The sequence below is a fragment of the Hyaena hyaena genome, unplaced genomic scaffold (genome assembly GCF_003009895.1).
Source record: "Hyaena hyaena isolate Hyena2069 unplaced genomic scaffold, ASM300989v1 scaffold_247, whole genome shotgun sequence".
NCBI classification, from domain to species: domain Eukaryota; kingdom Metazoa; phylum Chordata; class Mammalia; order Carnivora; family Hyaenidae; genus Hyaena; species Hyaena hyaena.
Window position 1 is genome coordinate 1,347,260 of NW_024080879.1, and position 17,152 is coordinate 1,364,411.

Here is a 17,152-nt window from a genome sequence, read left to right on the forward strand (position 1 = left end):
GTGCTATACTATACCCACGCAGGGCGTGTCAGCAGCCCTGGCTCATCAATATGGGCGTTCCTTTGTATTTCACCTTGAAATACTACAATGTAGAAGTTGTCCTGATGTGTTCCGTGATCGCAAATGAAACTCAGTCTGTCACAGCCTATCTGAACAAGCTTCGTAGCAGTTCTCAAATGAGGGTATTAGCACTTCCTTATGGAACATTTAGAAAAGTACAGGGGCATTCTTGGTTGTTAGAGCACCAGGGGATACATGGGACAACATAATAGTTGCTTCTAAACCTGGTCTCTTCTGCTGTTATTTGTTCCTACTGACCTCCTTGATGTTCCTCAAACACATCAGAAAAGCTTCCCTTGCAAGACCTCTGCATGGGCTGATCCCTAGGCTTGGAATGTCCTTCCTTTCCAACCCCATGGCTAGCTCCTTCACCTTCTTAGGTCTTTGCTCAAGTCACCATCTCAACAAGGATGTCCCTGTCTAGCCTATTTAATTTTTCAAGTCCTTCTCCTCCTCCATCCCTCCTCGCCTCCCTCCTCCCCTCCCCCCATGTACTCACACACACACACACACACACACACATACACATACACACACAATACAAATTCTGCAAACTTCTTATACTGCTCCATTTTTCTTGTAGTGTTCATCTTCTCCGAATGTACTCACTATTTATTTTGTCAATTATCTGCTTCCCCTAACTAGAATATAAGGTCTACAAGGAGAGGAGGTAGTTCTGTGTTTTATTCAGTGCAGTGTTCTACAGCTCTGTACAGTACCTAAAGTATAACAGAGAACGATGCTGAATGAGAAAATGGGGGCCAATGATGCTAAGCATTTTACGAGGGGTGTCACCTGTAGCTCTGATGATTGTACCGATACCTGTGAGAGATGAAAACATTGTAAACTGCATGGAAGTTACAAAGCTAACTCCATCTTGCTCTGCATCCAAAATGTAACTTCGAAGGAAAGCTCTGCTTCTGTTACAGGACTGCTAGCTATCCAAAGGATTTTTACAGAGCCCACGTTTTACATATTATTTATAACCTCCCTTTCTCAGAAATGTTTCTATTCTCTTCTGACTATATCTCTTCTCATTCTTTTTTTTTTTTAAGAGTTTTTTTAAAACGTATTTTTACGTTTATTTATTCTTGAGAGACAGAGTAAGGCAGAGCACAAGCAGGGGAGGGGCAGAGAGAGGGAGACACAGAATCCCAAGCAGGCTCCAGGCTCCGAGCCGTCAGCGCAGAGCCCGATGCGAGGTTTGAAGCCACAGACCACGGGATCATGACCTGAGCCAAAGTCGGGCGCTCAACTGACTGAGCCACCCAGGCGTCCCACTTCTCATTCTCTATATTGCCTCCTTAAGACATAACAGGCAGGCTAAAACTCTTTACATATTTTACTTAGTTATTCAACAACAAACAGTGGTTATATCAATTGTAGAAAATTTGAAAACTAATTTGCCTTTAAGTTCTCCCCAAATCTCTGACTACTTTATTCTTTACATAGTAAAATATTAATAACTCTGTTCATATATTATATAAAATCAATTAGAAACAGAATATTCCACATTCATTATTTATAGGAGTGAAGTATTGGCACTCAAATATTTGTTAAATAACTAAATGGTTTCATTTTTTAACTGTTAGAGAGATAGCAAAGCATGTAATCAAAATATAAACTCTATTACTACCCGCTCAGCAAGGATGTGCTGTGGAAAGGATTCTTATAGCTCAGAAACTTTACAAAACTTTTTTTCTAATAAATGGCCCCAGAAGATACTAGTTTATAAGTTTCAAGGCAATTGAATAACTTCTGATTTCTTTTCCCAAAGCACAAATGATCTCTCAGTGGATATTCACATGCAATACTTACAGGCTTTACAATTATGGTCACAGTATAGGTGGACTTCTCACCTGTAAAACACAAATAAACCTGCCCACTAAAACTGATATTCATATTTAGTGTTTAAAGTTAAGATGGCTTTTTCTATTTTTCTGACTCCCTCCCCCATTTATCCAAGCAAAGAAACAGGTACTAATTGCTCATCTCACCCAGTCTAATATAAAGCTATTCATCAGAATACGCTTTCACTGAGTAGTTCATCGATACAAAAGAAGCATCATGCTTAATGCCATAGGTAGTTTAAAGTGTAACAGCCTTGAGCCTGTTAATTTGGGGAAAATGAAAGCCATCTATCAAGGAATATTACTTAAGAGATTTTGAAGTGTTACAACAACAAGAGAACAAAATAGTTTCAAAACCAGTATGTACCTCTGTTAGAACTGTAATAATTAAAACATGGTGTTGCTCAAAAAGTTTTAGGAAATGAGAATAAACTAGCAAGTCTAAAATTTTCTTTTTCCTTGTGAAGTTGGCTGTTGGGATCTCCTATCATAAATGAGTTGGGAATTTATTATTTTCTCAGTGGTATTTAGATTACCATACAATGTTTGCATTAGCACATTTTATGAAGTTCCTTTCCCCTTTACTAGTGCTTGTCATATTTGATATTTATGCCTATTAAAACTGATTTTCTGTTTTATTAGTAGGATGGGTTTAATGTAGATGATGCTTTACTGCATTAGTAATAACAATTTTACTTAAATATGGCTTTGTTGTACTCCTCTGCAAATAATCTTTGAATTCCTAAGAGTCTTTTATTTTCCCTGTAGCCCAGTTGGAGAGTTTTTAATATTAAATTGAATCATAACAACACATGCTGGTTAGAGTCTAACTTAACACATGCAGCTTAATGTTAATTTTCCAACTTCAAATCAGGGATCTGACTATTCCAAGCTGATTATTTATCTCAAGTGTGATTTTGTTTTAAACTAGTAAAGTCCACAGCTAGAGATTTTCGCATCATAAAAGTTAGCACTATGAAAGAAGAAAAGTTTAGCAAAAGATTTGGAATCTTTACATAAGTGCAGAATATTATTGAGATCTGTCAAGATGTTTTGGTAAGACAGGGAGAAAGCAAAAAGGAACAGGTGAAAGCACAAACGACTGATGTGGGTAGTTTGCAAATACAGTAAATATAGCTGATGAATATAATAAAAGGATTTGCTTAGGTCCTAAATCCTTTAGAGGAAAGTTATCCATTAATATCAATAACAAGGGACAAAAAGTCTCACTAGGCAAAAGAAATTGCTTAAATCAGCCATAAAAATCTAAATGGCACACTTTTTCCTTGACAATGTAAGCTTCCGCTTCAAAATAAATTTCTTATAAATACCTCGAAAATGGAAATACATAGTTAATCATTAAAAAAGTATGCTATGAGGGTGGAAACAGATACAGAACACTCCATCAGAGCTGAGAAAAACAGAACTGGGTGATAAAAATCACAAGGGAATATATTTAGGCATTCTATAATCTTATAAAACGTGTCTTTCTCTTTAGAATGATGAACACCCTGTAAGAATAAGTCAGTGCTATAGTTAACGATACTAAGAAATTAGCTGGCATCAAGTATCTAATTTTACAAGTTTGAATGCCTGTCAAACTATGGTGATCTAGTAAAGTCGATTATGAAAAGTTAATGTTCATTCTAAGGCCATCTGTATGAGAGGCATGCATATACATACCCACACCCCTTTAATGCTTCCTAAGGGGTAATTCCTTGTATCAGTGGGAGCAATCAGTTATATAAGCCAATAAAAAATTAAAATGAAAGAAAAATGCCTTTTTGAAGAAACATGGCTAATGCAAATGTTATTTTAAAAATATCTGGCCAACGGAATAGAAATAATATTGCTGTTTTTATCTTTACTTTGTTTTCAAGGTCTTGTACTACATTTATGATTATTATGTGGATTAAAGTGAGAGATGTTAGCTGATTTTTTTGGAAGACAGGAAGAGGTTTCAGTATGTAACTGTGAATAATAGAAGACATTCTCATAAGAACTGGAAAATGTTTTCAAACCAAAGGCAAAAATAAGATTTCAATGCCTCACAGTGTAATGAAGGAAAATATAATGGCTGCTTGAGGTTCATGCCATTCTTCTTTCAGGTTATATAATTTTTATGTGAGGAAAAAAACTGAACTACATAATACATTTCTGCAGTGCATATATTCATCAAAACCATTTACCAAATTACTACTTTCAGCATATTTTTAAAATGAGATTCCTTAATAAATTATGTTTATGCAGTCAAAACACAACATTAAAATTTATTATTAGTCACTTAATGGAAGTTAATGGTGAGTTTATAAATGAAGTGCTGGCTTACTTTGATATACACTAAGAGCAACCAAAAATAGAGATTCTTTCCCAGAGTTCTATGTATTTATAAAGTGCAAAATAAGCAATTTTAGCAATTCTCAAATGTAGTTCTTCCAGATGCATTTAATCCTAAATATACTTGTAGAAACAGAATATTTTCCTGCTAAGTCAGGTATGTCTAACTTATCCATCTTAAGTGTAAGAACTATCCTTATGTGTAAGAACTATCTTCCAAGTAAGAACTGAAGTATTCCATGCTTTGTAAAAAGATTTTAAAAAAACAGTAAAAATACAGAAACAATGTGAAGTATTTTCATATTTTCAATATTTTGGAGGGAGGTATTTTCAGTGGAAATATGTCGTCTATAAAACAAGCCAAAACAAAAGCTACGAAACTAAAATAATTCACTATGTTACATACTCCTTCACTGAAAATGGATGCATTATAGGACAAGGATAGAAAGATATTGTAGATAAATTTACAAATGAGAATTTCCACATATATGTGAAATATTTTTAACAGAGATTGCTACAGAGGGGTTGTTGCTCAGAAAATCCACCGATTTTTCCGAAAATGAGGGGCACGCTCTCAAAGTACTGTACCAAATAAAATTAACACTCCTGATTTCTACTGGTCCTTGAATAGTAGACTATAAAATGCTTGAAATAAAATTCAATAATGCTTTCCTATAATAAACAAAAAAGTAAATTTAAAATGTAACTTCTTATAAAGCTGCAAATAAGGCAAGATCATTTACAAGGAATATAACAGTATTTTTTACCAGGGCATGGAGTCTAATACACTCATATTCTAAAATGTTTCATCACACTAAGATTAGTTGAGACATTTAAGTGTGATAAAAATTATGATAATAATAATTGCTAAGAAAACTGAAACAAAGGGTGTAGGATAAGAAGTTCATTTGGGAGGAGTTTAATTCCATATAAAAGCTTACATCTTCAGAATTTAAAACAATAAAAAGTGATTTTCAAATCATAATGCACTGATTTCTGGGGAAGACATTTTCAACTGCCTAATATTAAAAAGAGGAGAATGAAGGGGAAAAAAAAGAATAAACACCTTATTCAACATCAAATAAATATCCATGCAGTGAACTGTCAAAAAATATTAACAACACATTCGTGTTTACTTTTAAGGTTGTAATTAGGCACTAATATAAATTAAATGTTAGGTAAAAATTTAGGGGCACAAGATTCGATTAGTGTGAAATAAAGTTATAGCCAGGCTAAATCTCTATGTGGCATTTAAGTTCAAATTTCTTTTTTCAAGTTATTCTGTTATTATATTAAAGCATGTAAAACGATAGTCAGCATAACACCTTCAAATGCTTTTTGTTAATTGGCAACTATGGTGGAACATGAAGCATCATTCTCTCCCAGCAGTTTCATTTTAAACAAATTATTCTCAGATATAAAAATAGCAAATTGCATTAAATTTTACATAAGGCATTTTCAGCTTCTCATATAGGAAGAGCTATAAGCAGCTTCCATGGCAGAAATCACAGCAAACAGCTTTGAATACATTCTCTGGTAAGACACCATTCAGAGATACAAGATACAGCCTACAGCGACTTGATGCTTAAAATATACAAGTAAGGAGTTTTAGGCTAAACAGAAAAAAAAAAAAAAAAAAAGCAAAAATTTGCCAAACTCTTGAGTGGTAAATTCTGATATTCTTTACTGCCTCTAAGTTGAAAAGTAAAGTAGCTTGTTATTTCTCCTCGTTCTGACTTTAAAACACTTACCACAAGATTTTAATTCTAAAACTCTGATTACATGTTCACTACTTTTTTTCATATTTTCCAAACTGAGACAAGGGTGATGGACAGCTTAGCAGCGACGAGAGTCCTATAAACATCATTACTAAAACTTTGCTGTGTTTACACAATTATTAATCTACTTTGGGCATTCTGTTGGTTATGAGCTCTAGTTCAAGGTATAAAGATGCTCCCCCATCTAATCTGTCATGCGTTTACTTTTAAAAAGGAAAAAGTTATGAATGTGTCGGATCCATTTTTTAACATCTACATTTCTAGGTCTTGGCGTATAAATATTGATGGGCAGATTGACTCCATAGTTTAAGTCAGAACGCATGTTAATAGAGGAAGTTTTAAAACGTCAATCCTTCTGTTCCTTTATCTAATGAGTTTCCGAAGGCAGGGAACAATCCTACAAACTGGCAAATTCCCTCTCATCATATATGTGCATTATATAGTCTACAGAGAAATAAAAGATATTATACTAGCCCTGTTATGGAAAATGAACTGTAGAGTTCTGAAACTCGGTATATAAATAAGATCATTTTCTTTTTCTTAAATAAAGCTAATTGGGCCACAAAGGACAGAAAAATCTGAGAGAAATCATATTTACCACAATAATAGTTTCTATAACTCTAAGAAAGTATCTTATGATTTAAATTCTTATATTCTTTATTCAAAGAACTTAAAAAAAACCAACGTAATGCAAATAAAATGTTAAAACTTCAAGACTCCTTGTTCAGCATGAAAAGTGTTTGCTTTTTTTGCTATCTTTTTTGGAGGGAGACGTTAATTAGGAACTTAAATACAACTGGCAAAAATACTTCACTCTTCTCTAGATATGAAAAAGTTATCTGGCCCAAGATAATACCTACAATCAAAACTTTACCAATACAGACATAATGATTTTTTTCCTTTATCATTTTCCATATTCTTACTTAGATGCCTACTGATTTAGAGAGAGAACTACAAACCTGTGAGTTAGTTATGGCTTGTGCCTCAAAGAAATTACATAATATCCAAACACCAAAAACAAAACCAAAACAAAACAAAAACAAAAAACAAAACGAAAGCACTTTTGAATAGGATTTAAATGGTTAATAACTGACTGGGCAAAATACAAAAGTAAATGTGCACTGAGGGAAATGAGGAAAATTGTTTTCAAAACTCAAGAAGACAGCCACAGAATAATCCTTGCTCATTGGTCATTTAACAGATTTTGTGTAATTAATGAACAATTAGATAGTAAAAATATTAGGTACACCTTTATTTTTTTAGTTAATTTCATCTAATTACCTAAAATTATGCCTTTCGCACAGCCGGCATCCAATAAACATTTTTGAATGACTACATCATTCAAAGAAATTAATCTGTAAATAAAGTTTGCCTAATTGTATTTGTCCATCTGACATAAAGAATTAGACTATTTTACATTTCCAGTTAGAGACATGTGCTTCTGAACATCGACACAATTTCATGGGGGTACACACATAAAGCTATATACCACATCTGCAGCATAATCTATAAAAAGCACAGGTTTTACACACATACCTGCTCCCCATTTCACTTCTGCAATATTTAAGTATTGACGAATGACTTCTTGCCAAAGAAGTCACATTATATACAACAAACCTTCAGTTTCAGTAATAAGCTTGCAGTTAACAACTTAGTTTGAAATGTTAACAGTCCTTAGGCTGTTAACATAACAACTGGCTATTAATGTGGTAATGACCAATTTAAGAGGAAATTATACCCTGAGAAATGAATATGCTGGCAACCAGGACCAGGGCTTTTATTCGCACAGGACCAGGGCTTTTATTCGCAAAGAGTATGATTTTTGTTAACAAGTTAACAAACATTAAAAGTTTGAGTCTACCAGAAATCACCTAAGTTATGTCACAAAAAGCAACATCTCTCTTAGAGAAGGATAAACACATCTGATATGAAAACTATTTTGATAAATCCCTTTAAACAAGACACTTACTTGGGACTACCAAATGGCAGTCAAACATGCTACTCTTATTATCATAAGGAAGAATGTAACACAACCTAAGTTTCCTTCTCTGCTTGCTACTGCATTAACAATTGCAAAACAGTTTAACTCACCATACAGGTATTTCACTGGCAATTTCTAAAGATTTAAAGTCCAGCTATTTCAACATACTTTCTGTAAATCTTAGTTAATTTTTCTCTTTATTGCTTACTAGAACACCTTAACCGTGAGCAGACTCATATAAGCTCCTTGTTTTGGATCTGGTGTTACATAAATCCACTTGAGACACTGCGGTTGCCAACAAACGTAAAAGTCAAAAAAACCAAAGTCAAAAAGCTATGACCATTGGTTTGTAAAGATAAAGCAAAACTAGGAAGCACTGTTAAATCACTGAAAGCAAATTCGAATGTTTTATGTGGAAATGAGGCTCTAATTCACGATGAGCAGAGGAAAAATTTTTATTTCAAAGAAAAAGTTCAAAGACTGGAGTTCTAAGAGAATTCACGGACTAAGTTAATTCTGATTAGCTGTGCCACCACACCACAATAAGGGAAATCCTGGCTATGGAGTCACTCCCCACTGTTGGCACCTTGCATGTATTTTATGCCCTTGGAACACAGAGGAGTAGTAACAAGTGGTCATAATTAGCCAGGAGGCTGTCAGCTGAGGGGGGAGGGGAAGGCTGGGATCTGATGAATAGTGCTGGTTTCACCCTTTTAAACTATCACCAATCAAATGATGTATTTTTTATATATAAAGATGAAATCAGGCTAAAAATAACTAAATTATATACTGAGAAGCACCTAATTCCCTAGAAAACACTTCCTAAAAATGACCAAGATGGATAAGGAGTTACGGCTGATTGATAAATTTTGTGTCATAAAAGGAGAAAATTCAAAATAAATCGCTTAATGTCAGACTAGAAAAATGATTAATCGTATCAAATATGAAAACCCGAATGATGCCATATATCATTTCTCTAATTTGATAGGTCCTACTTTATTAATATCTGTAATTTGCAGCTGAATCCAGTCACAAAGTTCCCTGAAAAGCAAAATAATTTTTCTTAAATAGAAGTTCATGCATTGAGTGCTAAGTGCTAGGAAACAAGTAGAGTGGGCTTCATAGTTTTTTTAAGCAAGAATATATGCATTGTCCTAAAACTGTTCAGATGTGCACAGTTTAAAGAGTGGCTTTCATTTCCCCTTAATGATGGAGATCTTTACTGTGTTAATTTCCATAACGCTACTGGCAAGTCTGAGGCTATTAATGCTCCATGATATCTTTGTGATGACCACTTGGAACGCCACTGAGGGCGGGTGGACAGATTCACACTTGGGGAAAGTTGTCAAAACTGCATAAAAAATATGCTAATAAATTCCAGTTAATAATTTCAAACGGAATTTTCTCTGACAAACGAGAAACAGGAAGACTGCTGCACAGTTCTGTGTCAAGCTCAGCCTATCTTGTCGGTATGGTTTAATGAAACACTTATATGCTGATTTCTACCAACCACATCCTTGCCAGGAACTGGTGCTTTTTTTTTTTAAATGTTTTTTTTATTTTATTTCTAGGAGAGAGACAGACAGCGTGAGCAGGGGAGGGTCAGAGAGAGAGGGAGTCACAGACTGAAACAGGCTCCAGGCTCTGAGCTGGCAGTCAGCACAGAGCCCGACGCGGGGCTGGTGCTTTTAATATGGGCGGTGGAATAACGGATCTCTAGCTCTGAGAATCCAGGCAGGCCAAATGGAAACACTTTCGATATTATGTTTTACTGGCCCTTACTTAAGTAAGAATTTGCATAATAGGCACCTGGCAACATTGTGAAGGCTGACAGGTCAACGTCTTTCAGGAATATAGGCTGGTAGTATGGAAATGAGAAACCAAAAAATACACTTACAAACGTATTTTAAAAGGAATCCAGTCATCACTGGTGTGCAAGGATAATTCCTACCTCAGATAGTCTCTGCGACAAAGGATAAGATTAGCTTTAGTGTACAGGGTGGAGCCCACCTCTCCCAAACGACAGTCACAGCAGGCACACTTCAGGCAATCTTCATGCCAGTATTTGTCCAGTGCCTTTAGAAGATACCGGTCCTTGATCTTTCGGTTGCAGCCAGCACAACCTTTCGGCTTGGTGTCTGGCTGGACTGAGAGCATTTGTATACCTAAAGGAAGACAAAAACAAAAAAGAGAGCTGGGACTACAGGAAAGAATCAAAAGATGTCAAAAGACCTCCAACAAGTTTAATATTTAATATCGCTTTTCTCAAGGAGCGTTAGGCTTTCTTTTTTAGGGCCAGACTGAAATCAAACTAAATTTTGGAAACAAAGGGCTCAAACATTATAAAGCCCTTATTAAATCATTTATAAAGTTGCACATAGACAGTGGGAGGAAATACTGCATTCATGTTGGACATAGTATACATTGACATTGACATGATGTTGACATCATATGCACAAAGTTAAGTAACATTAAATAATTTTATAGTGTCCCCATTCTCTACGTAGAGCAGTTCCTTTGGGAAGAAAATGTGAGTAATAGTCTTAAAGAAAGCTATTTAACAAACTAGTCCATGCACCGTCTCTAAGAGTCAAAAATGAGTTTTTCTTTATTGGTTAGAAACTCACTTGATTTGTGCTTGATGGTGGAAGGAGAGTGCACCCTAATGGGATTACACTACCCTGACTTAGCAGTGGGGCCATTTATAGTTAAACACACAGGACAGTCATCCAGAAAGCTCACCAATTCTATACTGCGTGTTTGCATCCAAATACTTCCTTCTGTGCTCTTGCTGTTTGAAACTGTTCTCTAGGTTACAATTTTAAAAACGAATCTGTACTCACAAACATCAGTGAGTGCTTCTATAATGGCAGATTACCTGACTGTATAGGATATGCTGTTATATAAAATGAAAGTACAGGATTAATTTATTACCAGAAACATGCATTTATTTATTTCATAGGGGAGAGAAAAAACAACAGAAGGTAAACTCTAAATATATATAAATTACATAAACATATGTACATAAATATATTATAGATAGGGCACCAGACATAGAGCATTTATTTCTTTTAGAGATATATCTCCATCGTAAATAAGGAGTCCAGCTGGGTTCAGTAGTTTTTGCACTTGACTGAAATGTTTTCAGTGAAAGGCTATTCCCCTTTGGGTTTCTTCTTTCCTAAGTGTCCAACATCTAGCTTAAAAAGAAAAAAAAAAAAAAGGCCGGACCAACTATGAGCTTCATGTTTATCCAATAATTCATTCCAAGTCCTACAAAATACTTGAGGCATCATCGGTTCCTAACTCCCTCATTTTACAAATTATGATACGGAGGCCTAAGACCTAAGAGAGTTTAAGGGCTTGCTCGATGCTGAATGACAGGTAAGCACTAGACTTGGGGGTCTTCTAACAGTCCAGAGATCCCACTACGAGAGTATGCTTCCTCTCCGGCACATAAAGTTTTAAACTCTACAAAACACCAAATGTAGATGCGCTTGAAACAGTTCCGAGAAAAGAAATGCCAAGCCACAGTCTTGGAGTATCTCCCTCCTCCAAAGTAGCTAAACGTTCTTCCGTGTCCTCTGAAGCCTCCCGATGAAGGCGTCACCTCCATTACCTTCACACTCTTTTTTCATTTTTAATCACATTGATAAGAGACATCAAGGCACTGTACCCTCAGAGCTGAATAACTTTTCCAGCTACAAATAAGGCATGGATCGCACATAATATCGTTATGGGGTTGACCTTCCATTACCAAATAAGTTCTCTGGTAGAGTGATGGACTAGGGACTGGCGGGGAAGGAAGCAGGGTGGCTGTTCTTGCTGCATGGGATGCAGAGCGTGGTAGTCGGAGCTACACACTAGCAGCTGGATGTGTACAGAAGAGCAGGTGGTATTCCTACAGCCTGTTCTCTGTTCCCTCTCTTTGAAGGGGCTAAGGGTCTAGTGTAGATTAATCATAACCCTTGATAGCTCTGCTAAATCTCCCTCTCTAGAACTTCGAAGAAATGAAGTTTCTTTGATCAGAACTAGTTACCGTCTTCTAGCAAGCTTCCACGAGGAATAAATCCCATTAATTACAGTACGGAACATATCCAAGTGCCTCTTATCCATATACCTGAGGGGGAGGGGGGAAATTTGGATTTACTAAATGGCATTCTGTATTTCATTATCGAAAACATCGAGAGAGATGACTGGCTATTCGAATTTGCCAATTTATAGGGCTATTTTTTTTTTTTTTTTACATCACCAAGCTGGGGAAAAAAAATTAAATCCCTTTTAGTTGCAGCTACGCTATATTTCCCTTAGTTGAGTTCCTAGCATCAAGCAGAGAAGGTCAGCTATCTTTATTCAAAATGCTTTGCAACCAGGATAGGGAATACCAACATTTGGCACAAGTAACACTACCCTGCTTGTCTTCACAAAATGTTTTCGTTGTGTTGACATTTTAATTTAGCACTCGGAGGCCAATTAATATCTGAAACTCTTACATTCTGTTTGGCCTTGGGCTTGAAGGAGTTTGATATTTTACACTCCATCCTGGTACCTCCTTTTAGAGAACATCATCACCTTTCTCTTGAAAAGGAAATCTTTTCAACACTCTGCAGGTTAACAGTTGTAGAAAAAGAACTATTTAGTAGTCACCACACTGCCATGTACCTAAAAGGCACAAAGCCTCAGCAGCTCCCCTCCCCACCCTGCCCCTCAGCATCCAGGGGAGCACGACTGGGTAGAGTTATGCGTTCCGAGCGGAGAAACATTTCACAAGTTGCTCATAGCACATCAGGACTCATAACTAGTTTTAGATTGGCATGTAAATTGTTCTGAGGGAAATTCTTATTGCCTCTGAGACCCTGCCATTCTGAGTTATTTGACAGTTTAAGGGAAATCATAATTAAAAAAAAAGACATAAATAATAGCCTGTGCAGTGTGGTGTGCAGAAATAAGTAGAACCATTTCATTTAAACTCTGGTGAGCTTTTAATTGCCTGGATTGCATTGTGAGGCGGCCTAACGGTTGATTGCCTCCATTATGTCCCCTTGTTCTGTGCCATTCATCCGCGCGGTCTCAGCTTCAGTAGTTAACACAACAAAGTAACCACAACTCCACAACACACAGGGGTTTAAAAAAAATCATCATAATCAAAGATCTGCAGCACTTAGACACAGTCTTTTATATTTTTGGACTAACTGTACATAGTGAACGGAAAACATTTTGTCCCTGTCGGAAGATTCACAGAGAACAATTTGGGAGAAGGAACAGGAAGAGGGAATACATAAAGGGGGTTGGCAGAGATGAGGTGCCTCAGGAAGATGCTAAAATGGGAATGCAGGTTCCGCAGCTGGGAGCAGTGACACAGATTAAAAGAATTTGGCCAACGTGGCCCTTCGATTGCCAAGAGGTACCAAACAAAAGATTTTCTCTCCTCCTGCCCATCTTCATCCTCTCCCCGGCCCCCAGACCCGACTGGAGAACTGGATTGGGCCTAAAAGCTTGTTTCTCTCTGTTCACTGGCCCAGAGCATCCCTACAGGCTGCAGCCTCCTAAGGGACAACAATGCAAATAGATGTCCCCAGATCTCAGGCGCTGGAGCTGCTTAACTCTGTTCTGCCCCTTCAACTCCCAACCCCCTCCCCATCCTTCCACCACCCCCTCCCCTTTTTGAGCAATGGAGCTGGGAACCAATTTGATTCCCTTTTTCTCCAATGCAGCTGCAAGGCTCAGAGATACTGACATTTTTCCACTCTTATCAGTTTAATTACAGTTACCATGGCAGCAAAGTGCTAGTGCTTGGCAAAGGCCAACAAGAGATTTGCAAGACTGAGTTCAATTTTGATGCAGCTCACATGCAAAAGAAAAATAATAATAATAAAAAAATAAGAAACATCCATACACTCTAACAAAGAATCCCTTGCGGAGTTTAGGCTCTAGCCTTTTGTGGCTGTCTCTTTGCAGCCACACAGGGATGATTTGCAAAGAATGTGGCAGGATTTGTTGCACCTAGCAAGATTAATTGGTTTAAGCAGCAGTCTTTCAAAGCAGTTACGACAATAATATTTCGGATCTTTTAAAAAAGACACAAAGCAGCGCAAGAGCAGGAAAGCTTTCAAGCAGCCGAGAGTGCCGAGCGCCGGCAAAGCGCATCTACGATAGATTGTAACCTTACCAAAACTTTTCTCCTTTTTCTGCATGAGTTGACTTAGGCGTGCCTGAGTTGCAGCAGCTTCGCATGGAGCACCGAGCCCAAGGGAGAAGTGGAAGGGGGTCTCCTGGATTCAGCTCGAGGGTGGACCTGGTGCGCAGCCTACACCGCCGAGGACCGACTATTGTGAAGCCACTTTGGGAGCGGGTCGGAGTGGCGGCAGGGGGTGGGGGAAGGGACGAGGGCGGCCAGACGAGACCGAGCGCACACACAGAGCCCCTCGCCGTGTGGCAGTGTGCAAAATGATGGCGAATGACAAAGCCACATGCTTCTCTAACTCTGCCCGTAATCCTAAAATCCCAGCGGCCCCTTTTCGCTTCGTGGTAACAAATGGATTTGATTAAACTGTCACATGCGGCGTTAGCATAGCATATCATGTTCAATATGAAAAAGATCATAAATCTGACTTGTATTTCCTAACAGCAGTCTGGGCAGCCCCCGTAAGAACGTGCTGCATCAGTTTGCATTGCCACCTATTAGGACATGGGCACCTGGTTCCCAGGAACCTGTCTCTCCCGGCCACTTCCCCCCACCCCACCGCACCCCGGCTCACCCCCAGCCCACCCCCTGCAAATAGTCACTTTTCCATCCCGCCGGAACCACATTTTCTTATCACAGATAAGCGGGGAGAGGCAGAAGTGTCAACAGGACCCGCAAGACAGTGATTTCAACTCTTGGGGGAGGGGGCTGTGCCTTCCAGCCAGTCCGCAGCAGGGGGTCCGGAGCCCACCTAGGACGGACTTCGGCTGCTGCGGGCCAGGCCGGAGCGCACCTCGCCTAATTGCAAACTCTCCCTGCCCCTCTCTTCCCGCGAGGAAGGGGTGTGGAAACGCCGCGGCGCATCCTGAACTTTGCCTATTACCCACTCGAGTCCTACTTGAGCCGGAATTCTCCCTCCTTCCCTCCACGTCTGCCGCCTGCATCTACTTCACGTCTCATCGTAAAAATAATGAAGCCTCACATGATTTAAACAAAACCGTCTCAGCAGAGCTGCAGCCCGAGCGAAAGTTGCAGTGCGGAGCTGGGCTGCAGCCCCAGTTTATGCCTCATTAGCAGAGGCTGGGGAAGAAAAAAAAAAAAAAATACCCACATCCGCACACGCACGCGCGCACCCGCAGACACACACACCACACAAACGCCGACGCGTGTGTCCACAGTTGCCGCACTTACCTTCTCAATTGAGCGATACAGGGGGAGGCCGTTCAGAAAGCACAGTGGCTGCTTTGTAGTGCTTCTCCTTGGGAAAGGTCAAAAAGAAGCATTGTTTGAAAAAAAAAAAAAAAGGAGGGGGGAGGGAGTCTCTATTTTTTTAAGTTTAAAATAATGAGGTCCTGGAGGATCCGCCAAGTAGCGGTGTGGACCGCATCCGAGCCACAGGTGTTCTTGGAGGCGACTGCAGTCCGAGGCCGTCTCCGTCCTGGCTCGAGACAAGTTACCCCGGCAGCGCGCGGGGAGCCGAGCGAGGGAGCCCCGGCTCAGCTGCGAAACGCAATCCCTTCCCAGCCAGACATAATACAGCGAAAGAAAAGGTCACTCAGTTATTACGGAGCCGGCGGAGCCCAGGCAGCGCTCGTCGAGCCCACAGAGAAGCAGCTCCCTTCCGATTTAAGACTATTTACCTCTCGCCCCCTCCCCTCCCCTCCCCTCCCCTCCCCCCTCCCTCGCTCCCTCGCTCGCTCTCGCTCTCTGTGCCTGTTGTGCAGCTCAGTCAAGTACAGCCGCCCTCGGAAAGTGCAAAGCAGCCACGAGACAGATCGGGCTTTGTTGCTAATTTCCCAGGGTGAAAATTTACAAGCGTGCGAGTGCAGTCGGCAGCGCCGCAGGCATACGCTGCTCGGGAACGCCGGGGACGGCCGCGCACAGAAAGTGACCTCTGCGGGGGTCGCTGGGCAAGACCCTACCTTCTGGACCCGTCCACCAGAAGTCCTGCGGAAGAGCTCTGCAAGGGAGGGGCCGGGTTCCTAAAACAGCCAGGGCATTTTGGAACAGGGGGCCACGTTTTAAAGCGAACTGTCTTCCAAAGCCATTTCGGAAGCTACCGGTTATGGAAATTAAACTAAAGCAAGGGAATCCAACTGCTCCTAGAACACACTGGAAAAACACACGACCGTCCTCTTTAAGAAATGTCTGGGGGGGGGGGGGTTGGCTGCAGTTGCCGGGTCTCTGACGTCCGTTCATGAACTCTCTCAAGTCGCTGCTCAGCAGGGCAGTTCTGCCACACGAGCTGGGTCCAGCTGGGTCCGGGGCCTGGCATACCCCCCTTCCTCCCTGCCGCCGGTGGCCCAAGAACCAAACTGCGAACTTGTTTCTCCTTAACCAGTACTGCACCCCCCCACCCCCACTGATATAACCAGTACTGCACCCCCCCACCCCCACTGATATAACCAGTACTGCACCCCCCCACCCCCACTGATATACTTCTTGCAATTCCTTGAACACCTTGCAATTTGAAGTTCACATGCTAGAATGAAAAACACCCAAGAGCACAAGAAACATGTTTGCACAACTAACTCAGAGAGCCATAGAGTTTTTCACCATTACTGCCCTGTCTTCACAGGCTTACTTTAGAGGCCTTGGCAGGTTTTTTTTTTTTTTTCCTAATTGAAATCGGTTCTTTCTCCCCAATTTCCTTTTCTCCTCTTTATATCTGTAAAGGCCACTGGTAGCTTTAAAATATCTTATTTTTTCCCCTAAGTTTTCAAACTTCAAAGTCATCCTCTCTTTCTGGTAATTATTATAGCATCCCCACCAGATTTTATAAAGCCCTGTCAAAAGTCAAGTTTAAAAACAGTCCACATTTGAATGACTCTGACTGAAATGTTTTAAGGGCCAAGAAAGATTCAACTGTTGAACTTCAAAAAACTTTTTTCCTTCTCAGCACCATCAGTTTTAATCTCGTTCTAGTTTAGAAAAAAATCAAAGCACCCCCTCCCCATGAATA

General features: G+C 39.5%; 1 protein-coding gene across 4 annotated transcripts in view; it reads right to left on the reverse strand.

Annotated features, from left to right (window-relative positions):
- LMO3 (LIM domain only 3) overlaps positions 1–17,152 on the reverse strand; it is a 148,923-nt gene that overhangs the window by 38,809 nt on the left and 92,962 nt on the right. For 2 of the 4 annotated variants that reach the window (XM_039244654.1, XM_039244650.1), the window contains one exon: positions 9,958–10,171. In XM_039244654.1, the coding sequence (XP_039100585.1) occupies positions 9,958–10,163 (206 nt within the window). In that variant the 5' untranslated portion in view covers positions 10,164–10,171. Of the gene's footprint in view, positions 1–9,957; positions 10,172–14,175; positions 14,229–15,381; positions 15,476–17,152 lie in introns of those variants that run through there. The other 2 variants (XM_039244653.1, XM_039244652.1) reach the window with 2 other exon arrangements.